Below are 22,958 nucleotides of genomic sequence, written 5' to 3' on the forward strand. Positions count from 1 at the left end.
AAGCCCCTGGTTTTAGAGGTAGGCTGCCTCTGACTGCCAGATGCAGGGGAGGGCACCAGGATGCAGGTTGTGTCTGTTGTCTTGTGTGCTCCCTGGGGCATTTGGTGGGCCACTGTGAGATACAGGAAGCTGGACTACATGGGCCTTTGACCTGATCCAGCGGGGCTCTTCTTATGTTCTTCCCATGCTCATGTCCTATCTCTTCCTCCAAAAAGTTTGGGGAGGGGGCAGGCACCCTTTTGTCCTCACAACCAACCTGCGAGGTAGGCAAGGTCGAAAGATGGTGACTGGGTTCAAGGTCACCCAGTCAAGCATCTCAGCTGGCACGTCTCCATATGTAAATGCAACAGTTCGTTAACTGCAACTAAAAGCCTCCCCCTTCGTTCTGTGGCCTGCACGGCATGTTCTAATTTAAGAAGGGAAAAAAATAACCTGAAACCAAAACTCAAGCGTTTCAGAGTTCCAGTGGCAGCCCTCTAAAAGAACAGAAATTGCACAGTCTGCTCACGTTTCAGTCATCCCTACTTTATAAGGAAATGGTGACGGCATCGACCTGATGGAGCATTAAGCGGTTTAAAAATTAAACGCGTTTTCCTCCTCAGAAATGTCAAATTGTCACAGGACATGACCACATTTGTTCTGTACTGCTGGTTTTATTGCTGCTGGTCTTATTGTTATTACCTGTTTTATTGTATAGTTTTATGCATTTGTATGTATTTTAAAGTGCTGTTAAGCAGCCTTGGGTGCCCTTCGGGGAGAAAGGTGGATTACAAATCCAATAAATAAATAATAAATAAATTTGCCTTCAACTTATATGTGGAGGACAGAGCCAAGGGTGGACATTTGAGGCTCCAACCCCCACCCCTTGATGTCACAGACACCCCTCGTTTGCTTTTAGGGTGTCAGCTAGGTGGCCCATTTCACCCAGGGTCCACCCATTGTTGATCCTACAACGAAACCCTGTGTGCCTGCGTGTGGGGTGGCCTGCTACACTGTCCGCGCATTTTTTTTTTTTAATTAAAAGCAGAACCGCTCAGAGGATAGCTTGACGCACACTGCACAGATTCAAAGCCTGACGTTTCACTGCATGGCAACGAACATGAAAATCCTGCTTAGTGAGGGCTAATTATAGCACCCAGCACTCAGGAGCCCCAAAGGATCAATCTTGAGCACTAATACATATTTAAAGAGCAAACCAAAAAAAAAGAAAAATCATCCTGTGTTGAAAGGAACACGAGAACCTGGCGGTCTCAGGTTTTACGGAGGCTGGGAAATCAACTCCTCCACCGCCGATTGGCTTAACGGTCTCCGACAGCAGTGATGTCGACAGCAACACAGACGTCCATGCTCCATCAGCTTCATCCCAATTGTTCCACAACCAAGCTGAGCTCTCAGCTGACTTTTAGTTAAATGCGCATTCCTAGTTGTGCTGCTCTCACGAAGGAAAGTAGAGACAAACACAGGGCCCACGTGAAAAGGGAATGAGATAGTAGATCGGGGCAGTGAGCTGCCACAAAGATTCGGGGTTGGTGGGCGCCAGATGTATCTGGGATTCACTTCCAAGAAGATCTAACCCTGTTAAAGATTTGCCAGCAATTGAATCCTAGCAAAGCACAGGCCGCCATAAGAAGTATATAGACAGCTAGTCAATAAACGGCAAACACTTCAGTAGGGCTTTGCTGGTCACTGCTTCAGCATGACAGAACTCCCCCCCCCCATGGACATTTTGGACACCTACTTCTCCTCCTCCATTTCAAAGGGGTTGGAAGACTTTAACTTGACTCTATTGAAGCCTTATTTCTGAGACTGCAGAGATCTCCCTGCTGTCCAGAGTATTTAATTTGTTTTTGTTCTCTAAACCGTTTTGAGCCCCGGAAAACTGCTACCAAAAAAAAAAGAATCATTCTAAACAAAACAAAGAATTACGCACAGCCTGTTGGTGTGAATACCAGAATCTGGCCTATCAGTTCTGCCAGTAGCGTTAAGGTTTTGAAAAAGCTAACGGGCTGTTTTGTGGGATGTTTTAATCACACCACCTTTTTATTCCATCCCTCCTCCAAAGAACTTAAGAAAAAAGAAGGGGGGCTGTGTCCTTATCTGCACAACAACCCTGTGAAGTAGGTTAGGCTGCAAGAGAGAGTGGCCCAAGAGGAGGCTGGATAGGTCTATGAATGGCTGTTAGCTGGGGTGGCTATTTGGGTTCAATAGCAGTCTACCCCTGAATGCCATCTGTTAGGAAGCAACAGTGAGAGAGGGCTGCCACCTTTGTGCCTTGCTCAGTGGTGTATCTGCAGGGCATGGGATTGATAACCCTGGATACCACACCTTGGGGGGTTGTCAGGGTGTGCCATTCAGAGGCTTTCTAAGGTCTCCTCGCACCTCAGACCACCCTGGTCACTCTCGGGTGGCGTTCTAAGCATCTGGCCCTGGGGGTTTTGCCCCTGGATGCCAGATCCCTTAACTATGCCACTGGTCCTGCTATCGATATCCCAGAGGCAGCTGGTGACCCCCTCTGGAAAAAAAACAGAATGCCGGACTCGATGGACCTTTGATCTGATCCAACTGGACGGACCTTATACAGAGCATGTGCTTTGAAAAGGAGCATCGCCTAACACTTCAAGTGCACAATGTAGCCGCACAAGTATCTTAGAATGGCTTCTTCACCACTTAAGCTGGGAAAGGGATTGTGAGGAGGGGGAGGGCTTTTCTAACCTGGCCAAGCTCTTCGTTGAGGTCAGAGGTGTTCACCAAGGCCCCTTCCTTCCTTGCCTCGTCGTACATCTCTCTGTCCCAGGTGATGAAGAAGGAGCCCAAGAACTTCTGCATCTCCACCGTCACGTACATGGAGACGGGGATGATGAAGTTGAACAAGACCATGAAGGACAGGAAATCTGTGAACATGTTTAAGAGCTAAAAAGGAGAAGAAAGAATCACTGCGCCACCATCCACGTTCTTCTTTGACCGTTCGCAAGGGCGGGAGGATAAGGGCAACCGGAGAGGCAAACCTCAAAGCTCAGCAGTACCTTGAAAGTTTCTCTCTCCCTTTGGGTCTTCTGGTTGTACCAGGGCTCGTTGTTGTGTGGGACACTCTGCCAGATGTACTTCAGGGTAGTGCACACGGCGGCCTTGCTCAGGAGAATGCACAAGTAGACAACCAGGAAAGCATTGATCGACCTAGAAAGTCGAACGCGGTCAGAAGCAAAACAACAACAACAAATAACAAAAAAACTGCAGCCGTTTTAACATCGAGTAAAGAAGCATAAAGTGTTTCTTGACAAAAGGGGAGCAAGAGAGAATCCCAGATTTGGAGGCCCCATTTATGAGGTCACGTCTAACCCTCCTTGCATTAAACCAGGGGTGCCCAAACCCCGGCCCTGGGGCCACATGCAGCCCTCGAGGCCTCTCAATGTGGCCCTCAGGGAGCCCCCAGTCTCCAATGAGCCTCTGGCCCTCCGGAGATTAGTTGGAGCCTGCACTGGCCTGATGCAACTGCTTTCAGCATGAGGGTGACTGTTTGACCTCTCGTGTGAGCTGTGGGATGTGGACTCCCCTCCACTGCTTGCTGTTTCACGTCTGTGATGCAGTAGCAGCAGCGAAGGAAAGGCCGGCCTTGCTTTGTGCAAGGCCTTTTATAGGCCTTGAGCTATCGCAAGACCTTCATTCATTCATATAAGTTCATCTTTAATATATTCATTTATGTAAACTTATGTAAATTTATTCAAATTTAAAATGTAAATTATTTATTTATTTCCCCGGCCCCCCGACGCAGTGTCAGAGAGATGATGTGGCCCTCCTGCCAAAAACTTTGGACACCCCTGCATTAAACTTACAGAGTGCACCAAGACTGAGACAAGCAGTTCGCACTTTTTCATTTATTTATTTTTAAGTAGACAAGTTACAGTGGGCCCTCGGTATCTACAGGGGAACCAGTTCCACGAACCCCCATGGATAATAAAATCCACAGGGGTCCAGGGTCACGGGGTTCGGGACTCACCTGGGGCCAGGCCGTCCGGAGGTCGCACCGGCCTCCCAGTGTCTCCAGAATGCCTCTCAGACATAACCAGAAGTCACTTGCAGTTCATGTCCACAACTTCTGGTCACATTTGGGAGGTGTTCTGAGGCTGGGGGGAGGAGGCGCAAGCAGCAGGCCGAAGGTCGCTTTCCCCAGCCTCAGAACACCTCCTGAACAGAAGCCAGTTGGATCCAGGAGCCCCTCTGAGCCAGGGCAGAGCGTCCACACTCAAATCAGTGGATGTTCATCCAAGGATAAAGATGGCCAACTGTACTTGCAAAACTGGCAATAAGAGTCCAGAAACGGCAGGGCTGATGCAACATCTCAAGAGCATTCACAGCACTTCAGATGCATTCGCCTGCAGTCACTTTTACAACAGTTTTGTAAGTTAGGCCAGTTTTATCACTCTCATATTGCAGATGGGGGAAACCAAGGCTAAGGAAACTGGATAAAGTTGTAGACAAAGAGGTATCTGAGACAGAGGCTTCCTGGCTCATGGTACGAGCCGGCAAGCCACACTAGTTAGACAGAGAGTCATCTGGAATGGATCACCCAAACACAGCTGTTAAGCGACTGGCTGCTTCCGTGGATCGCAGTCATCACCATCAGCCCATCCCTTTGGGAGGAAGAGCTTTGGACGTGGACTTGGGATGCCAGGGATCAAAAGAGGCCACCATTCCAATACTCTGATAGCCCAGATGGTTATTCTCTCTCTCTGGGCTTAAAATTTTAAGCCACTTTTGAGAAGCCATTTCGCCTGGAAGGTGGTAGGAAAACGTAGACTCATCCACAAGGTTGTGGGAAGGGAAGAACTCCTATAGCACTTTGAGGGCTACGCCCTCCCTCCCGCAAAAAAAGGCACCAAAGAGATTCTGAGATGACAAAAAGAAAAATCCCTGGCTCACTTACTTTTCAACAACAGAGCGTTTCTGCGATTTGCCCTGATAGTTCAAAGCCATCTTGGTTTCCATTCCAGTATAAACAGCAACTCCTGTAGAATGAAAGTAACTCGTCACAGACACGCAAACCCAAGCCCAGCTTTCCTCAGAGGAAGTTAGCAAGGATTGATTCACAGATTCATGGATTCTCCTAAGAGCATAAGAAGAGCCCTGCTGGATGTAGTCCCAGACCCATCTAGGCCAGCATCCAGTTCCCCCATAGGCTGGATCCGGGAAGCCTACAAGCAGGAAAGCAAGGCAGGCTTCTCTCCCATCATTGCTCTGCTGCAGCTGCGATTCAGACAGCCTGCTGCTTAAGGACTAGTAGTCATTGACAGATCAGTTCTTCATTTAATTCTCACTCAACTCACTCAACTCTCATTTAATTCTCACTCAATTCTTGATGGCTTGCAGCAAAACACAGGAACTGCCCTGTCTAAAATCCCCACGAAGCCTAGTCTACCTTGCAGGGTTGCTATGAGGATAATGGAGGGGAGGAAGCCATTTATGACAATGCAAACTCCTTGGTGGAACAGTGGGAACAAACAGAATGCTGAAGTCAAAGTTGTGAATTATAAGCAACAGCCCTATAAGGAATCTGAGCTAGAAGAGAAAGACCAGGTTTCATGGAGGTTTAAATAGCACCATCCCCAGGTAGGGAAGAGCAAGCATTCCTGCCTGAAACCCTGGAGAGATGTTGCCAGTCCAGGTTGAACTAGAGGGGCCCATGATCAGATCCTGGAAGAAAATGAAAGGGGAATCAGTGAGAGAAAGGAAGCACTCACCATAGAGCCACTTGGTATTTTTTAATGTTGCTCCTTTCAACAAGAGATTCTCAGGACCCAGCGCCCTAAAATGAAGAGGGAATATTGAGTCATTTTAGACATGCGTTTTGCATTCTGAATCTGCGATTCTAAATGCATTAGGAAAAGCTACCAGCTTGTTCAGAAAGAAAACTGGGGGTGGGAGAAGCCTACCATTTTGAAGCAGATTACGAAGCGGGTTCTGCCAACTCGACATGAAAATACTCACCAAGTTAAGCAGGGGAAAGAGAGGTCAAACCTTAGAGCGTTTGATGTCAGCGACAGCCTTCTGGCAACAGGAGGCCAGTTAATTAATAATGATCCACCAACCCCATCAATAAGCTGCAGCAATGAGGAACAAACCGAAAGGGATGACTAACCTGGCTACTGGCTCTTGGTTGCCCCGGTAAATATTAATTCTGCCAACAAACCTGCAATCAAGAGACACACAAAAAGATGTTTGTTTAGTCCTGCTTGGAGTTTGCATGGGAGCCCCTGCAAGTACAATGAGCACCGAGGAAAGCGAAAACAAGTGAGCCGGCGCACAAGGGCCTGCCAGGCTCCCAGAAGGCATATTGAACAAGTCCCACCTGGAGAGGCATTTAGTGATAGGCAATTTTAAACCAGCAGCTTAACTCAAACCCCTGCTTAAAAGCTAGTGGGGGGTTGGGGGAGGAAACTGTTGCTCTGCCATGCTGTACTTGTGGCAACCAAATCCAACATTTTATTTATTTTTCACATTTTTAGACCGCCCTTTCTCCAGACAGCTCAGGACAGTGTACACAGCTGCTCCCCTCCTTTTGTCCTCACAACAACCCTGTGAGGTAGGTGAGGCTGAGAGAAAGTGACTGGCCCAAGGTCACCCAGGAAGCTTTGTGGCTGAGGGGGGATTTGAACCTGGATCTTCCAGGTCTAAGTCCATCTCCCAAACCACTACACCACCCTGGCCCTCATACGCACACTGGCTCTACAAATAGGAGCCAACCTTCCATCTTCCGACTGCATTTTACTAGCTAAACAGGTCAGCTTAGGTGCATGAAAATGGTTGGACACAACACAGGATGTGCAAACACAGGCCCTGCTTTCAGGCTTATAATATAAAATGTAAAGTGGTGACATGTTCAGGAGAGAGCAAACAAAAAAAGGATAGTAGTAGAACCCGGCATGAACAGCTGCAAACAGGTCTTCGTTAGGGTCCTTTTAAACCCTGCAACCCATGAAGAGTTGGTAGTTGCTGCTTACTTGGCAGCTGGGCCAGGAAGGATGAAACTATTCCAAACCAGCCCATGATTAACCGAGCCAGGATCCACTTCAGAACACAGCTACATATAGCCGAATCTTCTATTCAGAGATCAAAAACCTCCAGGATCAGATCCTCAATGAAGAGAGGATAATTCCAGCCAGAGAGAGCCCCACAATCCCCTGATCTTCCAGGGTGAGGAGTTAAAAGAAATCCTTTTATGATTTATATAGCACCAGCAAGGTACACAGCGCAAAGCAAGAGGACAGGACCCTGCCCTGAGGAGCCTACAGTCTTGACACCAACCTAAGGAACACCAAAAGAGAAAGGAAGGGGAATGGGGCAGAGGTTAATTGTGACAGTGACACACGCTTAAGCTTAGGTCTAATAGGGAGGAGAACCAAGTCATCCACGTTTTGCTAGTGGTGGGGTCAGGTGCCCAGATGGCTGACAGACCCCCCCCCCCCCCCCCAACGAACTGGCAAGAGAAAGGCAAACTGTTCCCAAGACTTACTTGTAGAGGTCCGGTTGGGGCTGTTCACATTCAATGGTGGCAGTAAGGCGACTGATGGCGTCACATGTACGGAGGTTGGCTGTGTCCTGTACAGTGTAATAAGTCTGAACAGAAAACAGCAAAGGGAAACGGGTAAGCAACTGTCCCTTTGGAGGATTCAGAGACAGTTTTGCCCAGTGGGATGTTTTAACCACCTGTGCAGCATCCAGAATACGCAAGTGCTTGTTTGGAAGAACCTGGGGAACCCAGGAGACAGTCTGAACCTTGCAGGGGTGTGCAGCAGAGGGAACGGGGGGAGGAGGTGAGTGGTGGAGATTGAACCCATGACTGGCTCAGGAGAGTCTCCAAAAGCAAGAGGGAGCCCTGGACTATTGGTTGGATCAGAAGTTGTCAGAAGTACGACAGGCTGGTATTTGGAACAGGGTTCTCTCCATGGTGACCCCTGCCACTTATTCACAGGGGCCACCCACCTGCAGCAAAGTCAAGGAAACAAAGCATTTCTGACAGCTTCACAATGGTGTATGTAGCTAAGGGGGGCAGGGGGTACATTGCCCTGGGCACCACACCTCCAGGGGTGCCAACCCGCACTCCCTAACGGTGGATCCTGACGCACAACAACTCTGAGCTCGCCATAAACCCAGAAGTGATTGGCAGTGATGTCATCACGTCACAGCAATTACTTATGGGGTTCGGCACATCTGGGGAGTTCTGTCCGATGCCACAGCCCCAGATGCCAGATATCCTAGCTGCAGCACTGTTTTTGTCCCCCAGATGACCTGCTAGGACAGGAAGCTTCTTCCCATTTCACAAAAAGCTGCATGTGTTTCAACACCAAAACAGCTGACTCGAGATGCCTTGAAGATAAATGAGGTGAGAGAGACTCAGCCATTGGCAGAGCAAGGCGCTATTCTCAGATTTTGGGGCCTTCCTGTTGGATTTTTCCCCTCCTAAATAATTAGAAAACTAACCAAAGAATCCAAATTCACCATTATGAAAAGGTTGTGTTTCCAGAAGCTACTGGGGAGCTGTAAATCACTTCTGTCAGCGCGATACGGGCTGCAGTCCGTCTTCATAAACAAAACTCTGCCTGAATGCTTCCCGAGCTCATTATGGCTAAATTTTACTCATTGCAAGCTGGATGAGAAACAGCTCTATTGCGGCGCGGGTAGGAGATGATTAATGGCGTTCTGGAGACGGCGGCATTTCCCAACTTTGGGGTAGAGCACAGAGGTCCTGCACAGCTAAAATAGCTACTGAGCAGGAGACTAATAAAAAAAACTCACTCAAGGTTTTCACGTGTTCCTGTCTGACTGCAGCTTGTTGCATTTTGCTCTTGTAAAACACAAAAAGTGCCAGACACACTTGCAAATTCAGTCAGTCAGTCAGTCAGTCAGTCAGTGATAGACTTTGCACACAGCCTCAACAGAGAGCCTCAACTACTTTGGCAAGGCCTCAGTCAGGCCTTTGGCAAGGCCTCAGTCTCTATCTTTGGAGAGATAAGGGGCTCCAGGTCAGCACCTGCTGCTTAGCCATTCCATTACCTTGACATTTGATTCTCCATCCAGACTGGCTGTTGTGACATTACAGTTCCCGTCCTTATTGCTGGAGGCCAGGAATATCAAGTCACAGGGAAAGGTTTCATCCGCTCGCACTTCTACGATATCTCCAACCTTTAAAAGCAAAAACGTGTTGGGTTTAGTCAAGCCTGTAAATCCACACCTCCACCTTTCTGCCGGTAAGTTCATTCAAGGCAGTTTGAAAACCTGCGACACTCATAAAATGAACAGCGTCACCCACATGCACAGAACAGGACAGACATTTCACCGAGGGGGCTTAAGAAAAGATCTGTACAATTTTCCTGGACATACAGCCTTTACTGTCCTTCTGACAATGGGCAGAAGAAGGCCAGGTCTACCTTGAGGCCACTAACCCCAAAGTTTAGATGCCAGTGCCAAGAAGGACCTCTCTCTTACACATACCCACCATGCCTTATACCATTAGTTCTCAAACTTTTTCACACTGGAACCTGCTTTTTAGAATGACAATCTGTCGGGACCCATCAGAAGTGACGTCATGGCCGGAAGTGACATAATCAAGCAGGAAAATTGTTAACAATCCAAGGCTGCAATCTTATTCACACTTACCCATGAGTAAGCCCAATTGGCCATCACTGTTAAGTACATATACATAGTAGCCTGTTATGAGTACAGATCTGTAACATTTCCCCAGATGCAGTCACATACCACGGTAGCATCAAGTCTATTAAAAATAAAATATTGAAATGGACGGGGAAACCCACCAGAAATTGGCTCGCGACCCACCTAGGGGGTCCTGACAGTTTGAGAAACACTGCCTTAGATGGCAAGGGAACACAAGGGAGGGCTGCCAGGAAGGAGTGAAGGTCACAGGTAACCATTCTTCAGGTAGGCCTTAAGGCCCTACATGAACCCAGGTGTCCAGATTACGAGCCTGAGCCAGCCAATAGCTCTCCATCTTCCAGGAAAGCCAAAGAAGGAACATTTCCCTCTTCCCCCTTACCCGGATCCTTTCCGATTCTTTCTCCACACGCTTTGCATTTTCGATCAGAATAACTGGACTCTTGTTCACTTCCTTGTCGGCCTTGTGTCGCAGCCAGTCTTCATAACCCTGGAGTCATAAATCAGGACATCAGTACAGGGGGGGGGGGAATTGGAGGAACTGAAAGGGGCTATGCCATTAAAGGTTGCTGAAACTGAACTGAAAGGGAGGGAGAAGGGAGATTTGCTCCTCCAGCCTCAGAGGAACTCTAAGGGGCCTTTTTCTTTTAAAGGGGAAGGGCGAAAGGGAACAAAAAAACCAAGAGAAATACCTGTTTAATTGCTGTAATAGCAATTACAAAGAAAAGAGGAAGTCCACTGGTGACAGGGCTAGTTGGTGTGTCTACTATCACCTACAGAAGGGGAGAGAGAGAGAGAGAGAGAAACAGGTAACCTAAATTTGGAGTATTTTATTAATTTTTTCAGATTTTTTTTATACCACCCTTCCTCCTGAAACTCAAGGTGGTATACATGGTTCTTCCCCTCCTTTTGGTCCTCATAACCTCTGTGAGGTAGGCAAGGCTGAGAGAGAGAGAGAGAGAGTGACTGGCCCACAATCACCCAGGAAGCTTCATGGCTGAAGCGGGATTTGAACCTGGGTCTTCCAGGTCTAAGTCCAATTCCAGAACCACTACACCATCCTGAAAATTAGTGAGACAACGGCTCATTTGACACCCCCAGAGGAGCACTGGACCCAAACCACCATGTGTGGAGGATGCATGAGCCACCCCAAGCAGGATAAGGGTCCCATATGGGGAGAAAAGTGGGATAAAAACACAGTAAATAAAATGATGCAAAGAGCTCCACTCGCATGTGGTAAAGGGGTTTTCCAGATCTTGATCCTTCTGCTTTAGGGACACCAAGAGTTTGTGAGAGGATCCCTCCAAGCAACCAGAAGATAATGCGTTGTCTGAAAGTATCTAGGAAGCCAGAGGTTCCAGTAAGCCTCCAGCAACTTGGAAAGGAGCGATTCTTTCCTCCAGCTCTATTGCTACAAATCCTAAAGATGGGGTAAGATTGCACAGCAGATGGAGATCCGTGGCCCGTCCCCACATTTCTCACAATATTTTGTCCTCTCCCTGCAGGTGGAAAAAATATCACCAGGTCAACAAATTCTCTGAGGAATCCATCCACCAGAATACACACATTCCAGGGGACTGAGAACTCATGGAGCTGTTGCAAGATGACAAAGACCGGGGGTGGGGGGGGATTGGGCAATCGCATACTGGAAGGGGGTGGCAAGCCCCAGAATAGTCTGGGGACATATCTGGACAACAAGCACCCAAAGATGTACACACTGCAGAGCAGAGACCTGTGCTATTACAAGCAAGCCCACACAACAAAGAGTCCTGTGGCACCTTCACACCACAACAATCATTTGGCTTTTAGCTTTCACAGGCTGTACCACTTCAGCTGATGCACAAAGTTGGATGCCAGGGTAGGGGCTGTTGCTCAGTGGCAGGGCTCCTCCTTTGCATGCAGAAGGTGCCAGGTTCAACCCACGGAAGCATCTCTACCCAAAGATGAGGACCCCTCTCCCCCCAAGCCCAAAACCCTGAAGAGACCCTCCCGGTCAGAGCAGGCAAAACTGAACTAGACAGACCCATGGCCTTGGGGGAAACTTTCTATCATCAGCACTGGCAACTGAAGACAATGCGCTCTACTGGCGATTACCAAGAAGTGTCTGAGTCATAACTGCATGGCTGGCAACCTTCAGTCTCGAAAGAATATGGTATAAGCCTACAGCCCCCGGTATTCCCAGGCGGTCTCCCATCCAAGTACTGACCAGGCCTGACCCTGCTTAGCTTCCGAGATCATGGTATAAGCCTACAGCACCTGGTATTCCCAGGCGGTCTCCCATCCAAGTACTGACCAGGCCTGACCCTGCTTAGCTTCTGAGATCATGGTATAAGCCTACAGCACCTGGTATTCCCAGGCGGTCTCCCATCCAAGTACTAACCAGACCTGACCCTGCTTAGCTTCCGAGATCAGACAAGATTGGGCATGTGCAGGGTAACAGCTGCTGTCTCATAATATGCCACAATAAATACATGGGCCTTCAGAAGGTGTTATAAGACTCTTTTTGCAAGAGGCAGACAAATTCTCTCTTCCCCCCCCCCCCCGCAGTGAGTGAGAGCGTGAGTGAAATCACATTAACACAGTGTCAGTGCTGACTCTTTGCCAGCTTCTACTAGCGCCTGGCCCAGGTGTGGCATTTTTGCGACACTGTGCCAAAGGGCTCATTAATCTATAAAATGTGACTGCCCTTTCAGTGCTAGCCAGGGCTAAAAAGAAAGAGAAAAAGAGTGCATGGTACAACATGACTTTTCACAGTTTGCTTAAGGAGATTGTGCATTTTGGACTTTCCAGAAGGCAAATTATTTACGTGCTGCCCTTCAACCAAGTTCTTGCACTTGCAGGTCACTCCGACGGCAGGAGGCAAAATTTTCTATATATTCCGAGAAAGGAAACTGCCTTTTCATGCTATGTAAAATGCAACGTCCATAGACAGAGCTATATTAATAAAAGCAAAGTAATAATCCTTGTGGTCATCATTGACACGGGCCACCCTGACTCCTGAATCAGGAGGTGAACATGCACGGGTTGTGTGTCCCCTTCCAGCTAGATATGAGCACAGAAAGCTACCTCCACAGGTGTGGGGGCCCCGGTTGCATTGCGGTGACACCTAAGTGTTTCATTTTAGGTTGAAATTAAAGAGAAAAAGCAACCACAATGAGAGAGCATTGAGCTTCTCAAGTCTAACGCACGCTACCATCCACCAATCATGTACCTGTCCAAGGTTCAAAGTGCTGCATTTTGAAAATGCACATTTTCAACGCACTGGATGGTGGATCACCATCTAACATCGGTCTAGCGAGGCGGCTCAGCAGATTTTCAATGCCTCGCTGCAAGAGGAAAAATACCGCCGTCTTTCATTTTTTAAAAGCCGCCTTACCTGTACAAGGAAGATGATAAGGAAGTAGAAGTTGGCAATTCTTCGGAATTGTTCAAAGAGATTCTTTGGGAGAAAATTCCAGACCGTGTACTGCAGGAGAGAAGAGAAAGAGGCAGGCAGAGTCGTGAATACAATGAAGTTGTCTTCACAATGATACCAGAAGCAAAAGAACTGTCGGCTGAGGTCAGGATGGAGACAAAACGCAGACAATACATGCCTTAAAACTCACTTTTCTGAAAAAGGATAGCTTTTAAAGTTAAGAGGTGAGTTAATAAATGGGGACAAAACACACAGTTGGTTGTAATTTCACGAGAGATGGCACAGATTATTTGGCTCTGTGCAGAGCTTGCTCTGTTTTTAATCCCCCATTCTGAAATCCATATCAAAGTCTACCTTTGTATTTTCCTATCCCTGTAAATATGACCTGTAAGTTTCAGGCCAACTTTTTACAAATGCCTAGAGCGGGGTCTCCAAACCCCGGCCTGGGGCCATATGCGGCCTGCGGAGAGCCTCGATCTGGCCCACGGCCAGCCTCTGATCCCCTGAGAGCCTCTGGCCCAGCTGACTAAACACCACCAGATTTGTGCTTGTGGGGTGGGGGAATGGGGGTTCATTTATAATAATAATAATATACAGTATTTATATACCGCCTTTCTTGGTCTTTATTCAAGACTTTATTCAAGGCGGTTTACACAGGCAGGCTTATTAAATCCACGCAGGGATTTTTACAAATTGAAAGAAGGTTCTCTCTTTCAAGAACCACCACATTCAAGGTGTTACACTCCGATCTGGTTTTAACATTCTGGCCTCCATCCTCCCACGCTCCGAGCAGATGGAACAGCTCAGCTGCAGCTTGTCAGCTGCTTCAAGGTCGCACGGTGCCGGTGGCCTCGAACTGGCGACCTTGTGGATGTTAATCTTCAGGCAAATGGAGGCTCTACCCTCTAGACCAGACCTCCTGCCCACACATTTAAGTGTGTGTGCTTTATTTCTTGGGCTGTATTGGTGCTTGGAGAAATCCTGGACATTTGAGCTCATTCATTCATTCCATTCATTCATCTAAGTTCCATCTCTAATGTATTTATTTAAATTTTATATTTAATTTTTTTTCCGGCCGTTGACACCATGCCAGATATTTGATGCGGCCCTTCGGCCGAAAAGTTTAGAGACCCCTGGCCTAGAGCAAAGTCCTGGAGATGTTTAAAACCTGGGGAAAAAATTGGGAACACGTACCATCTGCTGCACATGAGCTGTGTGCAAGGGTGTCAGAATACTGAACCCTTCCAGTTGGCTATAAAGCATGACAAGGTCTGAAATAAGTTCTTATGCACAGCTGGCAATTATTTCAAATCAAAATCTTTATTACGGTTTCAGAATAGCAAAGAATATAAGTGCTGCACAACACAGTCAGCGAAATGAACTCCAAATAGATGAAAACAGTGTTTCTCAAACTGTGGGTCGGGACCCACTAGGTGGGTCGTAAGTCAATTTCAGGTGGGTTCCCATTAATTTCAATCCTTTATTTTCAATATATTAGATGATGCTCCCATGGTGCGTGACTGTATTTGGGGAAATGTTACAGACCTGTACTTTTAACAAGCTACTATGTATATTCTTTTAACAATGATAGTCAATGGGACTTAATCTTGGGTAGGATTTCAGCCTAGGATTGTTAAAAATTTTCTTGCTTGATGATGTCACTTCCAGTCATGACATCACTTCCAGTGGGTCCCCACAGATTTTCATTCTAAAAAGTGGGTCCCGATGTGAAAGAACCACTGGATTAAAATTAAGTTTATATCCTCAAATGGGATAAAATGAAAAATAGAAACATGTCAAATAGGTTAAAATAGGCTAGAGCTACACTTTGTATCCCAAAGCTGGGTTAGAGTTGAAAGTAAATAGTAAATATATTCATAAGAAGTAAAAGTATAAACCATAAACATACATCATAAAATCTCTCACTCTGCTTACTGTAACTCCCTTTCAAAGAACTTACTCCAATTTAAGACATACATTCCCACTTTAGTCTCCAGTATAAGGTGTCATAGACCTGATAGAAAAGGATTGTCATAGATTACCATCCTTTTCCGGACGTTCAATTCGGCCAACAGAATCGTGACCACACTGAGTGTAATAGCAGGATTGCAATCTGATAGAAGCAGAGGATTAAGAAATTGACTCGTGTGCCCCGGAACCTGTTCAGTAGTAGGGAAATAGGGGCAGTTATTTAAAGTGGACCCTCTGCATCCCCAGGTCCCGTATCCAGGGATTTAACCATCCATTAATCAGCGATGCCTCTGTCACATCACAATGACTTAATGGGAGCTTCCAGAGGCTGCTCCCTGAGTGTGTCGGGCTTGCAATGTACACCATTGGCCTCCTCTGGCCTTAGAATGCCTCTGAGGCTTCTGGAAGCAACTTCCCCTTTTCAGACACCCACCGAAAGTCAATTCCAGAGGCCTCCACGAGGCATTCTGAGGCCTGTGGAGGCCAATGGAGTGCGTTGTGGGCCCAGAGGCCATCCTGGGAGTGGCCTCCTCCAGTAAGTCATTGCAGCACATTGGATTCTGAACTGCAGCATCCATGGAATTTGTTATCTGAAGGTGTTTTGAGAACTAAACACCCTGCAGATAAGGATGGCCCACTGTACTTATGTATATTTATGCCCTTCCTTCAAGAAACTCAGGGTGGTGTAAGTGGCTTCCCCCCTCATCCTATTAAGAACATAAGGCAAGCTGGAGGAATTAGTGGCTTGCACAAGATCATCCTGCAAGCACTTCCTGTCCACACTCAATATGATGACCACCACCAGCACACATTCTAGCAACAATAATAATGGAGCAGCTAGAATGTCGGGGCTACAGCTGAGGAAACCCAGGCCCAGGTACATAACAAGAACTCATTTTAAAAATCCTCAAAATAATATCAAATTGCATCAAGCAATGCAAAGTACCACAACACATAAAGCAGAAGTCATTATGCACACACACACCTTAGAAGAAATCAAGCAGCACTAAAGTCACTTTGGGAACTATTGCTTTCGAAAAACTGCATCCAAATACCGTAAACCAGGGGTCTCTAAACTTTTTGGCTAAAGGGCCGCATCAAATATCTGGCACAGTGTCGAGGGCCGGGGAAAAAAATTAAATATAAAATTTAAATAAACACATTAAAGATGGAACTTAGATGAATGAATGAATGGACTCGTATGTCCAGGACTTCTCCAAGCATGAACACATCCCAAGAAATAAAGCACACACTTAAATGGACCCCCTTCCCCTCACCCCACAAGCACAACTCTGGTTGTGTTTGGTCAACTGGGTCAGAGGAGCTCAAGGGATCAGAGGCTGGCTGCGGGCCGGAGAGAGTCACAACGTGTGCTGCATCTGGCCCCGAGGCCGGGGTTTGGAGACCCCTGTCCTAAACAGTAGTTTAAAGCCCTGTGTAAATGCCACCAGCCCAGAGCAGGGTCTCAGATGATGCACGACCATCAGGGCAAAGCGATGCCCAGGTGTTAGAGAAAGCAATCCTCCCAAGTATCCAGGCTCTAAACCATTTAAATACAGCACACTGCAAATAACTAGAAAGCCAGCATGCAAACAAAATGGGAGTCGCAAGCTTCTCAAGCGTGGACTTAGCCACCGCATTTTGCACCTGCTGAAGTTTCCGAGGGCGTTTCAAGGGCAACCTTGCCTACAGCATGTTACGGTAATCTAAGCTGGAGGCAAACTAGAGCAGAGAACTATTAGATGAAGCAAATCTGACCTTTTCTGGGCACAGGTAACAAAGCATGGCACTGGGCGTACAGAACCCATTGCGCCCATTATCAGATGATGCCTGGTCTGGTGGGATTGCCCCTTGCTTGTTTTACAGCAGCCACCCACTTCTCCAGCTTTCTGCCCTGGAAACTATTGCCTTTTGTTCTGCATTCATCACCCAACACAATGAGACCAGGACTTCCCAGTCACCACAGCAGCAAACAGGATAAAAGAGTCCAGAGGAACAGCCTATGCAGCTGTTTGGCGGTCGCCTCTTTCATTTTCGGAGGGAGGGGGGGGCATTGTTTTGCATGCCTATGAAAGGTGAAGCTTTGCTGCAAAATTACACTGTCAGCCAGCTATTCAAAGCACATGATTAAAACATATCAGCACAGACAGATAGTGTGTGCCAGAAGATAAGTCACAATGGTTATGTTTTTGTAGTGCAGGTGTGCATTTATAGTTGCAGGCAATCTGGAAATGTCACCGAGATTCTGAAATAGGACTTGGATATAGGTAAGAACATCAGAAGAGCCCTGCTGGATCAGGCCCAAGACACATCTAGTCCAACTTCCTGTATCTCACAGCAACCCACCAGATACCTCAGGGAGCAGACAAGACAAAAAGGTGCTTGCATCTCATTGCCACTCTCCTGAACCTGGCATTCTACGTATCCTCACACCGGCCAACAAAGACACTAGATTGCACTTGAACTTGAGCTACTTTATTTAACACAAGCGACCAATATTTCATGTATGAAACCTACTGAACAGGAAAGGAGGTGGGCCCTCTTTACCCATGGCTTTGGGACCCATAAATTTACCGCAGGTCCCAACCCGTATCTAGAGGGCATCACTGAAAGGCCTTCCAGTGATACGCTTGGAGGCTGTGCAGGGAGGTTGTGTGCAACCTCAGTGTGCCACCAGACATGACCAGAAGGCACTTCCAGAGGTCCTCTGATGGCCCCACCTGCCGATTCAATTATCCGCGGGTTTTGGTATTCGTGAGGGGTCCGGGAACAGATCCCCTGTGCATACCAAGAGCCAATCTATATATATGTCAAATCAGCATCATTGTCAGACTGGTTGTTCGTGGCACTGAAAAGAGAAACATGAATAGGGACATTGGGAGGTTTCATCCAGGGCTTCAGGCAATACTAAAACTGCATGTGTTCCTATGACGTTTGCCAGCAAAGCTTTTATCGCTTCCCCGGTGGCCTCCCATCTGGGCCCTGACCCAACCTGCACGGCTTCAGCAAAGGGCCTGTATCCTAAACCTACCTCCAAACCAGTTAAATGCCACGTTTAATCAACGATACGACAGGTATCCTAAGAAACTAACTTTGACTCAAGAACACTATCAAACTAACCAGTAGAAAGGATTTTTTTAAAGGGAATACCCAGTTTTCAAGAGAACCCTGTCATTAAATGGGCAACAGAGCGGCCTCCAAGTTGAAAATAGAGTCACAGGAGGCAGAAGATCTATTAATCATGGTATGGATTCCTCCACCTGGGTTTCTCTCACGGGAGGCAACCAGCCTGCAACCTGACATGACCAGGCAAAGCAGTCTGTTATGGGACGGGCCTCTAAACCCGAGACTCTCAAAAGGTGGTGGGGCGGCACCTGGGAACTGCCTCTCTATTTACACAGACACTGCTCTTAGTTACTTCCCTGGGCTGCTACATTTCTCCTCAAACGCATTTGGCACTGACTGCCGTATGAAAGGGTGCCTGTTCCTCAAATCCCTCCCTGCGGGGGGAGCCTCTTCCACAATACTCTCTGTGCCACTCCAGTGCACCTTTAAGGGCGCACCTTCACGCATGCCTGTTGGACCTCACAATTCCCCCATTCAACTGGAACTGCATGTCTCAGGACACACGCAAAACTCTACTGCAGCTGAATCATGGGTAGAGGTGGGAGAAAACGGTTTCATTTTTTCACGCATTTCAGTGTTTTCCAAAGTTAGAAGTGCCAAAAGCGGTGTTATGTGTTTTTATTCAAAATTTACATTACAATTATAAACTACAATCGCTTTAAACATGTACTAGGTAGGGAATATAGGTAGTATAATGTCAACAGATGCAGCCACAGTCATTACCTGTGCATATCTCCATTAAATAATAAATACCACATAATAAATATAATAAATAAAAACAAAAGCAAACATTTTAATTTTTTTGCAGATTTTGGAGTTGGCTTGCTAGTTTACAAAAATGAAATGTGCAAAAAGTGATGTTGTGTGTTTTTATTCTGTTATCACCGTCGTCCCACCTCTAATCACGGGATGAAAACACGTCAGTGGCAAAGTGAAGCCATCTTTCTGGGAAGTATGGACAGAGTGGATAGAGAGATGCTCTTTACACTCTCACACAACACCAGAACCAGGGGACATCCACTAAAATTGAGTGTTGGGAGTTAGAACAGACAAGAGAAAATATTTCTTTACACAGCGTGTGGTGGGTCTGTGGAACTCCTTGCCACAGGATGTGGTGATGGCATCTGGCCTGGACACCTTTAAAAGGGGATTGGACAAGTTTCTGGAGGAAAAATCCATTACAGGGTACAAGCCATGAGGTGTATGCGCAACCTCCTGATTTTAGAAATGGGTTATGTCAGAATGCCAGATGCAAGGGAGGGCACCAGGATGAGGTCTCTTGTGATCTGGTGTGCTCCCTGGGGCATTTGGTGGGCCGCTGTGAGATACAGGAAGCTGGACTAGATGGGCCTATGGCCTGATCCAGTGGGGCTGTTCTTATGTTCTTAACTACAATTCCCAGGAAGCCTTGCAGGTCTCTTGTTATCTGGTGTGCTCCCTGGGGCATTTGGCGGGCTGCTGTGAGATACAGGAAGCTGGACTAGATGGGCCTATGGCCTGATCCAGTGGGGCTGTTCTTATGTTCTTATGACTGCAGTTACCGGCACAGAACTGATACGTTCTCGATAAAGTTCCGAGAATCCCCCTCCATCTCTCCAGGGTCTCAGGAGCACAGTTTGACAGACAGCAGGCCAACCAACTCATTCATCCATGGCTTGATACTGTGCGTTCTGCGACTCAAACGTACCTTGGAGGAGACGATTCTGTTAGAGCAGAATTTCTGCGGGACGTAAGCCTCTACTTCGGAAACCGAGCGGCTGCCGATGAGGATGGTCCGGGTCCCGACACGTTTTTCCTCCCCCACGAGCTGCAAGAGAGAGAAAGAAAAGTGATGACGTCACCGTCCGCTACGCTGTTCATTTGAAAATGTATTTCCACGCTCGTGATGTGCCTCAGGTTCAAAGATGCCTTGCAAGGTCAACTCCCCTGAGCTTGCCTGCTTGTACTGGATGCGGAGACCAGCTTTGTGTGAGTGGTCCCAGCGTACACGTAACTTGGGCCCTATGGAAGTACACAGTACATGGCATACAGAGAGCCCGTGGAGCTCTGGATGTTTTAAGAGACAAACCAAAGAGAGACACATGGATTTTTCCATCCTCCAGGCTAACCGTCAGCAGAAACAGCAATTACTGCTTTCCAAAGCACAAAAATCTCTATTTCATATTGGCAGCTGTCTAGTTCTTTTCCTCTAGCTCTACCCCAGTTGCGTTTTATTTGTGTCAAACATTTATAGCCCACCTTTCTATCCCACAGAGATCCAGGAACTAACAAATGACATAAAAAAAACAAGCCGTGAAAACACAACATAGCCAATCTATAACCCCTGCCTCCATGAAGTTTCCCACAGGTTTGCCTTCCTGTGGCTACTTTTTGATTGTAAGCGGATCCCAAAGGATCTCCTCTATGGAGAACTCGTGCAAGGAAAGTGCCCTACAGGTAGACCACAGCTGCGATACAAGGACATCTGCAAGAGGGATCTGAAGGCCTTAGGAGCGGACCTCAACAGGTGGGAAACCCTGGCCTCTGAGCGGCCCACTTGGAGGCAGGCTGTGCAGCATGGCCTTTCCCAGTTTGAAGAGACACTTGGCCAACAGACTGAGGCAAAGAAGGAAGGCCCATAGCCAGGGAGACAGACCAGGGACAGACTGCACTTGCTCCCGGTGTGGAAGGGATTGTCACTCCCGGATTGGCCTTTTCAGTCACACTAGACGCTGTGCCAGAACCACCTTTCAGAGCGCGATACCATAGTCTTTCGAGACTGAAGGTTGCCAATACAATGTGCATCAAGGGTGTTGTATTTAGCAATAAACATTCTGATTAAAAAATGAAGCCACAAGAAGCAGAAAAGCAGAGGAGACCAAGCAATGCTTTGAATTGTCCCAAACGCTCTCCATAACAGCAGCTGCATGAATCTTCACAACAGGGGAGCCCGGCCAACTCCGTCGAAAAGGATGCTGCCCCACCAACTTGACAGCATCACTGCCAACACCTGGCCTTGTGCAGACACCCTTCGCGGACTACAGAGGTGAGTAGAGCCTCTGGCGGTCACTTGAGTGAGCACACAGGTTCAGATCAGGGAGAGCAACTCTTAACGACAAGGGCATTCAGTGAACATCAGGACTCCTTGGAGGGCTACTAGCAGCCCTTCGAAAGACGCAGTACCCACCCAAAAAACCCCAAAAAACCCCAACAGCACTAGGCATGTTGTAAAGCACTTTCAGCAGGCAAGCCTCAAATGAACTCAAACACTTCCCAGAATCATCTGCAATACTCAGGACTTCCAAGAGAGACGACTCGGTCCGGAAAGTTCCAAAAAGTTTTATATGTATATATTTAAAAAGACAAAGGACGAAAAGGACATACAGGATCCAATTCACAGTCCATCCAGCCCGATATCCTGTCCCCAACCATGCCGAAGGGAAAAGGACGGTTCAGAAGACCACGCAAGAACTTTTTTTAAGTAGGTCACGGAGAAAATAACTTCATGGCTTCGGCCCCAAAGTATTTTAATTCGCCTGCTTCCAGCAACTTTTTCTGTAGCTCTGTGTCTCTGACATGGAAAAAGCTGCTGCCGACCAAAGAGGGAAGAACTCGTATTTTCCCCTCCCAGTGTTTAGGCGAGGGTGGTGTTAAGGGGACGGTTAAAAATAGTGCCAACGCATCTGGAGGGGAGGTCACATCTGTCATTGCCTGAATCTTTCTAGCCGGAAACTCTCAGAAGTGTCCCGCATTAAGATCCAGGGGTTCCACCCACAGACCTTGGCAGTGCAACTGATGTGGGGCCAGGCCATTTCTAATGTTAGGAGACACTCTTGGGGATTTCCTTCCAAGGGCGCATGCAAAGTTTGAAATTATATCAGAGGGCACGCTTAGCAAAAATTCTTCCACAGTATCCCCATTTGGAATCCACACCCCTCCTGACATTTGCCAGCCTACATGCTATTCAAATCTTGCCTTCCTGAGCTTAAAAATACATTTATTTTTCTCTTTGGAAATAAATTAACTGAACCTTCACATTAGGAGTACATTGTGTATCCCAGCAAGAACCTGCATGTCAGTACAAAAAAACAAAAGAGGATGACAACTGGATTTTAAAATGCCACTATAGTCTGTTGGTTCAACAGTCAAGACTGAGACTGGAGAACACAAGGGGAAAAGCTATGTGTGACAAGCCCATGCAACAAAGCCAGAACTTGCTTGCAATAATAAAACACTTTGGAGTGCTAAAATCTGGATAAGAGAATCAGCCCCAGGAGATTGAGGGGGGGGGGGGAAGAGGGAGGTTTAACTCATTTCTTACTGTTCATTTTTCCAATCTCACCTCCAACCTGCTACATCCTCGATGCCACAGGTTGTGGTGCTTCAAAGGTCACACCTTGTCAACCCTAATATAATCATATAGAGGCATTTGTTTCCAGTGAGTAAGACAGGATTGCAGCCTAACACAATGGGCTTACTTCCGAGTAAACATCCCCGTTTTCAGACACCTCTACCCACAGGGTGCATCCAACCAGAGTTGAGCATTTTTATGACCCACCAATTTCAGTGGGGAGGGTTAAGTACAGGTTGGGCATCGCTTATCCACAGTGCTTGGATCCAGAAGCATTTTGGATATCAGATTTTTCTGCATTTTGGTATACAGGTCGTCCCTCATCCACTGGGGTTCCGTTCCAGAACCCCTAGCAGATAAAAAAAAAGTCAGTGGATTAAAAAAAAAACAGTGGAAAAATAGATTTAAAGACCCACTTCCAAGTTTCTTGCCCTTCCATTGCTCCTGATGGAA

At 47.2% G+C, this 22,958-nt stretch overlaps 1 protein-coding gene and 1 pseudogene across 4 annotated transcripts in view; both read right to left on the reverse strand.

Annotated features, from left to right (window-relative positions):
- The window catches only part of ATP11C (ATPase phospholipid transporting 11C), an 86,776-nt gene that overhangs the window by 38,203 nt on the left and 25,615 nt on the right, over positions 1–22,958 (reverse strand). For 3 of the 4 annotated variants that reach the window (XM_066640223.1, XM_066640226.1, XM_066640225.1), the window contains exons 1-12: positions 21,539–21,735; positions 19,863–19,982; positions 13,040–13,129; positions 10,356–10,436; positions 10,046–10,153; positions 9,049–9,177; positions 7,508–7,611; positions 6,134–6,184; positions 5,736–5,800; positions 4,922–5,003; positions 3,024–3,174; positions 2,713–2,910 (exon numbers count right to left, since the gene is read on the reverse strand). In XM_066640223.1, the coding sequence (XP_066496320.1) occupies positions 2,713–2,910; positions 3,024–3,174; positions 4,922–5,003; positions 5,736–5,800; positions 6,134–6,184; positions 7,508–7,611; positions 9,049–9,177; positions 10,046–10,153; positions 10,356–10,436; positions 13,040–13,129; positions 19,863–19,982; positions 21,539–21,586 (1,227 nt within the window). In that variant the 5' untranslated portion in view covers positions 21,587–21,735. Of the gene's footprint in view, positions 1–2,712; positions 2,911–3,023; positions 3,175–4,921; positions 5,004–5,735; positions 5,801–6,133; positions 6,185–7,507; positions 7,612–9,048; positions 9,178–10,045; positions 10,154–10,355; positions 10,437–13,039; positions 13,130–19,862; positions 19,983–21,538; positions 21,736–22,958 lie in introns of those variants that run through there. The other variant, XM_066640224.1, reaches the window with a different exon arrangement.
- Positions 11,995–12,111, reverse strand: LOC136663375 (5S ribosomal RNA; annotated as a pseudogene).

The sequence above is a fragment of the Tiliqua scincoides genome, chromosome 12 (assembly GCF_035046505.1).
Source record: "Tiliqua scincoides isolate rTilSci1 chromosome 12, rTilSci1.hap2, whole genome shotgun sequence".
Taxonomy (NCBI): Eukaryota; Metazoa; Chordata; class Lepidosauria; order Squamata; family Scincidae; genus Tiliqua; species Tiliqua scincoides.